Source organism: Propithecus coquereli, unplaced genomic scaffold (assembly GCF_000956105.1).
Source record: "Propithecus coquereli isolate 6110/MARCELLA unplaced genomic scaffold, Pcoq_1.0 Scaffold353, whole genome shotgun sequence".
Taxonomy (NCBI): domain Eukaryota; kingdom Metazoa; phylum Chordata; class Mammalia; order Primates; family Indriidae; genus Propithecus; species Propithecus coquereli.
In genome coordinates, this window is record NW_012149208.1 from 1,467,058 (window position 1) to 1,476,406 (window position 9,349).

A 9,349-nucleotide genomic window follows, 5' to 3' on the forward strand; every position below is an offset into this window, starting at 1 on the left:
AGATAATTTAAAAATGGACAAAATATTTGAATAGATATTTCACCTAAGAAAATATGGGAATGCTCAGTGAGCACATAGAAAGATGTCTGTATCATTAGTCAATCAGGGAAATGCAAATTAAAGTCACATTGAGATACCACTCCACACCTGTTAGAATGGCTATGCATTAGTAAAGTGGATAATACCAAGTGTTGGTGAGTATGAGAGAGTAGAATTTTTATGCATTGCTGGTAGGAATGTAAAATGATCCAGGTCTTTGAAAAACAGTTTGGTAGTTTTTCAAAATGTTAAACATAAACCTACCATATGACCCAGCAGTTATATTCCTAGGAATCTGCCCAAGAGAAATGAAAGCATATGTCCATATGAAAACTGCTGTGCAAATGATTATAGCAACATTATTCATGATAGCCCCCCAAAAAACTGGAAAAAATCACCAGTTCATCCTGGACAAAGTGCTGTGCAGCTATAAAAGGGAACACACCACTGATCCATGCTGCAGCATGGATGAGCCTCAAAACATATTCTAAGTGATATTTAGCACAAGAGACTACATTTTGTATTCCATTTATATGAAATTTCTAGAAAAGGCAATCTTAAGAGACAGTAAATCAGTGGTTGCCAGGAGCTGGGAGTGGGAGTGGGGAGTGACTACAGATAGGCAGGAGGGATCTTTCTGGAGTAATGGAAAGGTTCTAAAACTGGGTTGTGGTGCTTGTTGCATAAGTTTATTGAACTGTAAAAAAAGAAAAGAATTCCTATATGGGATTTTATATCCCATGGTTATGCTTGGTGTAAAGCTGGTGGTAGAGGAGTCTGATTTTAGTTGGGATGGGGTTGACAGGTATCCATGGGCATTTAAAAATGTTTGTAGATTTGTGGTTTTAGCTCAGTGTGATGGGGTTTGTGATATTTTTTCAACAAAATTGTAACTCTGGATTTTTTCTGTAGAAAGTTTCCTGAGCGGGGTGAGGGATAACAACTTACCTATCCTGTGCAGTGTACACTCTTCTGGTGATGGCACACTAAAAGCCGTACAGTCCATCCATGTAACCAAAACACTTGGACCCCCTTGATATTCTGAAATTTAAAAAAGTTTCCTGAGGGGACGGGTATATGCATACACAAAGAGTGCAATGCGCACCACCCGAAGGATGGACATATTTGAAACTTGGACTTAGGGAAGGGGGAGGGCAAGGGCAACATACGTAACCTAAACATCTGTACCCCCATAATATGCTGGAAAAAAAAAGGTTTCCTGAATTGACATTTGATTTTTGAATGTGCTAGCTGTTTATGCTTTCCATTTTGTTGTTTTAGGTTCGTTACCGTGAACGCATCACCATTCTTCGAGGGAATCATGAGAGCAGACAGATCACACAAGTTTATGGTTTCTATGATGAGTGTTTAAGAAAATATGGAAATGCAAATGTTTGGAAATATTTTACAGATCTTTTTGACTATCTTCCTCTCACTGCCTTGGTGGATGGGCAGGTAATGTGGGTCTTAAAACTCCTGTTGCTGACTGTTTTCAAGAATCTGCTTTCTTAATGTTCAGACCTAAGACTTTTTCCCCACCCCCACATCCCTTTGTGGATATTTTTGGTAGTTATTGATAGCATTCGTTCAGTTTTTTTTAATTTTAATTTTTTAATTGATGATAATTCTGTCAAACTTAAGTGCCTTCTCTGTATCAGGCATTGAAATGTATGATGGAGTCACAGGGTTGTACACTGTAGCCCATTCATGCTCTTAGGCTGTTTCTGAAAAAGTCTGGGAGATGTTAGCTTATTAGCTGTTCACTGGTCTAAGTAGAGGTGTAGACAGGAGAACTAGCAAGAAAATTCTATTAGTATGAAGATAGTCGCCTCTCGGGGGGGCAGGACTATCAGAGAAACATTTTCTCAAAGGAGCTGATCGGGGTGCAGTCTGGATGCGGTAGCAGAGGAAAGGGAGTGTATTCAGAAGTTCAGAGTGGGCTGGATCGACAGTGGCCCCTACAGAGTCGAGCCTTGTTCAGGCAGAGCACAGAAACACCCGTGGGGCCAAGTGCTGGGAGCTCTTTCCCGCAGCTTAGTCCAGAATATTTAAAGTTACTTGTAGGTGAGGCTAACATTTTATACCACTCTTTTCAGATCTTCTGTCTACATGGTGGCCTCTCTCCGTCCATAGATACACTGGATCACATCAGAGCACTCGATCGCCTACAAGAAGTTCCCCATGAGGTATGACTGTTCATAATAAGATATTTTCATAAAACTTCTTAGGGAGAGGAGAAATTTAATTATTTATGTGTAGTCTCTCATTTAATTCTCAAAAAGAGCCCCATTAGGTGTGAGCACTCTTATCTATCCCATTGTTCAGAAGAAGCTGACATTAAAAACCTGCCAGGATCACAACAGCTGTGGAACTGGGCCTATTAGGACCTAGGTTGTCTGTCTTCAGAGCCTCTGCCTGACGTTGAAATGTGCGTGTTGCAGGCAGGTTGGTTAGTTAGGGCACACTGCTGTTGAGGCCACTGATGTCAGCTGTGCCTCATTAAGACTCCTGCAAAATCTTAGTTGACATAGATATTCGACCTGAACTGCAGAACCTACCACCATTTTCAGAAAACACTACTAAAAAAGTGTGACTTCGTAGGGTGCTGCTTCTGATGAATTATTCAAGTTATATGTTAACCATTTTTGTAAAAGGCAGTTAATAACTTTTAACTTTTAACTAATAACTTGAACCTGCTTTTTAGGGTCCAATGTGTGACTTGCTGTGGTCAGATCCAGATGACCGTGGTGGTTGGGGTATATCTCCTCGAGGAGCTGGTTACACCTTTGGGCAAGATATTTCTGAGACATTTAATCATGCCAATGGCCTCACATTGGTGTCTAGAGCTCACCAGTTGGTGATGGAGGTATGTTCTGTTCTTTGAAACATGATTTGCTGTTTAGTAAACTTTAGGAAAAGAGATATTAGGGAGTTTTAAATTAATGATATTAGTGAGAAGTTTCATGTATTCCTTCTGATGAGTTTGCCATTATATTCTGAGCCTTTTCAATAGATGAACACTGGAATTAAAATCTCAAGATTTTGATCACAGTGAAAAATAGAGTTGACATGTTTTCAGAGAATTCTTAATTAATGGAAAGAAATATACCAAAATGTGTTGAACTGGTCCTTCAAATGGTAGGATTACAGGTGATTTAAAGAAGATAAAGTGGAAATAGGCTAAGTATAGCATAGAACCTTGATTAGCATACCTTTAAAATTAACGGTCTATTTAGATTAATACTAATACACCTGTGATAGCAATAAGATCCGACTTTGCTAAAGGTAGAGAAAGAAGAAATTTGTGAACAATACTAAACAACAAAAAGTAACTAAAGTAGCTCATGCATGGGGGTGGGCTTTGAGGGAGCGAGGCCAGAGATCCTGAAGGCACGTCTCATTTGTACCCTGGTGGTGAGCAACTTAGGGGCCTTCACCTATGACTGAGGAGAAAAGTTAAAAAGTTCTGGTCTCCAGGAATAGATATCTGCCTCTTTAGGGAATGGGGAATGGCTATATAAATACTCACTCTTGGGTGGGTTGAGGGAGAGGGAGAGGCAGGGTCTAGCTCTGTTGGCCTGGGATAGAGTGCAGTGGTGTGGTCATTGCTCACTGCCGCTTTAACTTAGTGGGCTCAAGTGATCCTCCCTCCTCAGCCTCCCAAAGTACTGGGTTTACAGGTGTGAGCCAATGAGCCCGGCCTAAGTACTCATTCTTAAGTCATGTTTAAGGCCACTACAGTAAGAGAGGCTGATGAGACACTGCCATTTACAGAAGGCCAGACATATAAGAATCAGTTTATTTTTTGGTTATTGGTGCTGTTTTTTTAAAGGTTTTTTTCTTTCTAAAATTTAAAAAAACTAGTTTTGAAGTTTGGGTGAAAATAAATGTGTATTTTGTGGGTTGTGCAAAGTACAGAAAATTATTAAAATCTTCCAGAAAGAAAGCATTAACATTTCTTAAGCCTCTTGAGGGGGCAGCAGAGACCTTATTTTCTCTCTGGAGTGGAGTCACATTTTGTTTTGTGAATACAGAGTAAATGGAGTAGATTTTCATATCCTTTCTTTTCCTTGTAGGGATATAACTGGTGCCATGACCGAAACGTAGTAACAATTTTCAGTGCTCCAAACTATTGTTATCGTTGTGGTAACCAAGCTGCAATCATGGAACTTGATGATACTCTAAAATACTCTTTGTAAGTATTTATACCGAGCATTTGGTTGCCATTACTGAATAGTTTTTTTTTCTTTTGATAACATTGGTAGCAACAAAAATAGTTTTAATAGGAGGTTTAAGAGCCCAAAAGCTCATGCTAAATCAGATTCCAACTTGATTTTTAAGTTTTCTTTGAAATGGACCTGTGACACGTTGAAACATACCAATGGAAGCTAACATATAGACCCTAATGTGAATTATTAGGTTTTTAACTTTTAAACCCATGTTTTTATTATGGAATTAATAAAGTATATCCTGTGTGTGAGATTAGAGATACCGTACATTAGGCTCTTAAAAGATTTATTTAGTGGAACCCTTCTTTCAAACTATTTAGAAGAAAGGAACTCCAGGAGATAAAAAAGCCTAGCCTCTCTGGCTGAAGCTGCCGTGGCTCTTTCAGGGGGAGCGCCGATAAAAGACCCTCATTGTTAGTGTTTGTTCCATTCAAGCAAGCTGAAATTGGATGGGAAAAAAATGTAAACTTTGAAGGAATACAGTTCTTTATGTTGATTGTCAATACAAAGATGTCCTGGAACGTAAACGATGAATCCGTCTTGTTTTTCAGCTTGCAGTTTGACCCAGCACCCCGTAGAGGCGAGCCACATGTCACTCGTCGTACTCCAGACTACTTCCTGTAATGAAAGTTTAAACTTGTACAGTATCACCATGAACCATATATTGACCTAATGGAAACGGGAAGAGCAACAGTAACTCCAAAGTGTCAGAAAATAGTAAACATTCAAAAAACTTGTTTTCACACGGACCAAAAGATGTGCCATATAAAAATACAAAGCCTCTTGTCATCAACAGCCGTGACCACTTTAGAATGAACCAGTTCATTGCATGCTGAAGCGACATTGTTGGTCAAGAAACCAGTTTCTGGCATAGCGCTATTTGTAGTTACTTTTGCTTTCTCTGAGAGACTGCAGATAATAGGATGTAAACATTAACACCTCGTGAATACAATTTAACTTCCATTTAGCTATAGCTTTACTCAGCATGACTGTAGATAAGGATAGCAGCAAACAATCATTGGAGCTTAATGAACATTTTTAAAATAAGTACCAAGGCCTCCCCTCTACTTGTGAGTTTTGAAATCGTTTTGTTTCTTTTCAGGGATACCGTTTAATTTAATTATATGATTTGTCTGCACTCAGTTTATTCCCTTCTCAAATCTCAGCCCCATGTTGTTCTTTGTTACTGTCAGAACCCGGTGAGTTGTTTTGAACAGAACTGTTTTCCCTCCTGTAAGATGATGTTACTGCACAAGAGCACCGCAGTGTTTTTCATAATAAACTCGTGAACTGAGAGCTGAGAAAATCACATTTTAATTGTATCAATGGGTAAGACTGGTGCTGTTTATTTAAAAAGTTAAATCAGTTGATGAAATTTTAGAATTTGTAGACTCCTAGGTAAAGAAAAATAAAAATCAAGGCCACTACATAATCTCTGGTAACTCCTTGACATTCTTCAGATGAACTTCAAGATATATGTGTATTCCATGCAGTAGTTTGTCAGATTGCTGGTGTGCTCTTTGTGGGTTCTTCTGCTCATTAACTTGTTTGTAAGAAAGAAAATCTGTGCTGCTTTAGTAAGATTTAAGTTCGAAACCTTATATATAACTTGAGATTTAAGTCTTTGGGATTTTGTTTTAATAAAACAGCATGTTTTCAGGTAGAGCTTAACAAACGAAATGATGTGTCTGCTTACACCACTCAGTGTAGTTTCTGGTCATAAATATTGTTGTGTATATTACATGGACTCTTGAAAATAATTAACAGATTGGCAAGTTTTTAACAAACATTTGTACATTACTTGTCATGTGGCCTAAGAGTTAAATTTGTCTTGGATAAGAAAGCTGTTAAAGCATTGTGTTAAGTTTTTTTAATGATACCAGTGAAAACTATTGTTGGATCATTTAGTGTTGTGTACATTCGCCCAGAGACAAAAGTGGCACTGAAGTGGCGGGGTTCAGCGTTTGATGAGTTTTTTTAGCCCCCGCCCCCCCTTAATTCTTTTAATAAGATTAGAAGTTTCAGAAGTTCTACTGTGGGAATGAATAATTTGATATCTTAAGCTATAAGGGTAAACTTCAGAACACTTAATCATACTTGTATAGTAAATAAACATTTCCTTGCTTTGTACTGTGTTGGGTTTGGTAGCTACAAGGAGTTAATAGGATTTCTCTTTTTAAGATGCTCGAGATAACGTACTTACAGACACTTGGCTCTCTTTTTTTTTGAGACAGTCTCACTCTGTTGCCTGGGCTAGAGTGCCCCCTGGCGTCAGCCTAGCTCACAGCAACCTCAAACTCCTGGGCTCAAGCGATCCTCCTGCCTCAGCCTCCAGGTAGCTGGAACTACAGGCATGTGCCACCATGCCTGGCTAATTTTTTTTATTTTTAGTTGTTTGTCCAATTTCTTTCTATTTTTAGTAGAGACGGGGTCTCGCTCTTGCTCAGGCTGGTCTCGAACTCCTGAGCTCAAGCAATCCTCCTGCCTCAGCCTCCCAGAGTGCTAGGATTACAGGTGTGAGCCACCGTGCCTGGCCGACACTTCTCTCTTGTCTGATCTAATTGATAGTTTTTTGGTGGCTTGTGGAGTTGACTGTCCAAAGCAAAAAAAAGCTCTTAGTGTTTCTACATTTCATTTCATTCTTTTTTGCTTTTACAAAAAATGCATTCTTTTTGTTTTTATTTTTTTGCTTTGTCACTTTATGTCCTTTCTCTCTGACTAAACAAATAGCTTATCTATGTGCAGTTGTTTTAATCCAATGCCCAAGTAATGTAGACACCAAGCAGCAGTTTTTCAGGTCCTGCAATATCAGACTTGACTCTAAGGAACGCATGTCTTATAATTGGCATGCGGTGCTGTTCATCCAGTTACAAATTGTCTAAATCTTGTGGTCAGCAGAACGGGGCTTGTGGCAAGAATGGCTTGGTTTTAGAATGATTACTAGGGTTTTAAATAGTTATCTAAATGTAGAGAATTACTGGGGTTTGGCCATCTAAACTGGAAACTGTTAGTACCCTACGTTCTTATGAAATGAGTGAGGAAAATGTGTTGGTAAGTATAGTAATTTTCTTTAAAAATATATAATTGTGGTTGGATGGGAATCACTAGTTGGGTGTTATTGTTGATTTCTCAATTAGTAACAGAGTGAAAGAATTTTCAAATTTTTAGAAAGCTTATTCTAAGAACAAGCTTGCCATAGGACAGGGTTCTGAGTCTCTATACTGAGGGCTTGCAGAAGTTTGCTTTGGGACTTTTTAAGGGTAAAATGATTTGTAAAATTATGTGCTCATTTCTTAACGTTGAATATTCTAAGCAGACATGATTTCTTTGCTGCATATTAAACATTTGTTGGTTGTAGCCAGTGTTATTTAAGTGGAAGTATAACATGTCAGTATTTTCCAGAAAGACTTAGTAGGAAAAGGATAGTTATTCCTGTGGTTCTCAACCTTGATGCCTACAGAGATTCTGATTTAAATTGTTTGGAGGAGGGCCCAGGCATAGGTATTTTTAGGTTTCTCAAGTGATTTACATCTTGGGTTAAAAACCCACTGCTGTTTCCTAACTAAAAACTTAAGAAAATTGGGTTATATGGTGATGGGTGGTGCTTCATCAGTTTTGGTAAATAAGATATCCCATGTGACCCTTTGTTTCAGTAGTTGAACTTTACCAGTCCTGTAGGTATTCCCTTACTGTCAGCCATAAGTGTGTTGCTAGAAATGGGCCTAAAATTTAGTAGTAAATAATAGGCTTGTTTGTTTTGAGATGGGTTTTGTTTCCATGAGCTAAAGCTGTTTTTCATTAAAGCCTTAATCTGTTCCCGTATTCTTTGACTTGTATCTAGCCTTTATACATTTTTCTGGTTAATTTTAGGTTTTTTTCCCTTCACAGTTTAATTCTAGTTTAGTGAATAATCTTATGACAATTGTAGTTGTATTATTTTGGGCAGGCCTGATGATCTCCATATTTCAGTTATAGTGTAAACTTTATGTTTCAGGGCTGTAAGTACATTTTATTTCTTTTTATGATACACATATTAATAGGACAGTTATTGCTGTCTAAACAAAAAAACGGTGTTGCTAAAACAGAATCGTTGGCTTACAGCTAGTGCTGTCCTGTAAATAGGTTGAAATGTATTTTTGTCAGCTGCTCTGTAAATTTGAGGGCAGGAAAATGTGGATTATGTTTGAGTTGTTTAAAAGTTGAGCATACAAAGATCAGTGATAACTAAGTGGAGGAGTAGGCAGTAGACCCCAGGTTGATGGGGTTCCCTGTCATGCCTGCACCAGAATTCCTCTCTTCCAAAAGGTGAAAGAGGAAATAATTATAACTAAAGATTGAATGGTGGGAAAAGATCTTACACTATTTTTAAGGAAAAACACCCTCGTGGCTGAAGTTGGATTGTAAGTATAGTCATCTTTGTACCCAAGGGTTCAACAAACCACAGACTACTGGGGAGAAGGGGATAAAAGGTAACAACACAAAAGTAAAAATAATGCAAATTAAAAAACAATACAGTGTAACAACTATTTATGTAACATTTACATCGTATTAGGTATTATAAGTAATCTAGAGGTGGATTAAAGTGCAGTCAGCTCTCAGCATCGGCCAGTTTTTCATCCTAGTATTCGACAGACTCAGCCGTCCCCGGACTGAAGACACGAATTCGCATTGAGGAAGGAGGCGTCCTGGAACCAGCGCCCTGTCGTTGCCAAGGGATATTGGTTTGTGTGCTCAGCAGGCTTGTGAGTGGGATGTTAAAGTTTCTATGCCTACAGTGCTGCTGATGCCACTGCTTGTGGCTTATTTTACTACTTAGACCCTTGGGAATCTCTTTTTTAAGTTTTAAAAGTGAGGTCCTTTACTTAGGCAGAATCGAGTTCACCTTTGCCATATATATGCTCAACAGTAATATTTATGAGTATTCTGTAAAACACATCTTCAGGACAGTCAGAAGAATGGGATTCAAGAATGATCTTTGCTACTAGGTACCCAAGTATGAAAAAAAATGACCTTTGTAAATTAAAGCACAGTTTATAAAGTTGTCTTGGTTGTAAAATAGATCATCTAGTAGAATTAATGTG

At 38.3% G+C, this 9,349-nt stretch overlaps 1 protein-coding gene across 1 annotated transcript in view; it reads left to right on the forward strand.

Annotated features, from left to right (window-relative positions):
• PPP2CA (protein phosphatase 2, catalytic subunit, alpha isozyme) overlaps window positions 1–5,695 on the forward strand; it is a 28,770-nt gene extending 23,075 nt beyond the window's left edge. Inside the window, exons 3-7 of the mRNA XM_012651310.1 lie at window positions 1,321–1,494; window positions 2,136–2,225; window positions 2,744–2,905; window positions 4,116–4,234; window positions 4,820–5,695. Coding sequence (XP_012506764.1) covers window positions 1,321–1,494; window positions 2,136–2,225; window positions 2,744–2,905; window positions 4,116–4,234; window positions 4,820–4,892 — 618 coding nt within the window. The 3' untranslated portion in view covers window positions 4,893–5,695. The remainder of the gene's footprint in view (window positions 1–1,320; window positions 1,495–2,135; window positions 2,226–2,743; window positions 2,906–4,115; window positions 4,235–4,819) is intronic.
• The last annotated feature ends 3,654 nt before the right edge of the window (window positions 5,696–9,349 follow it).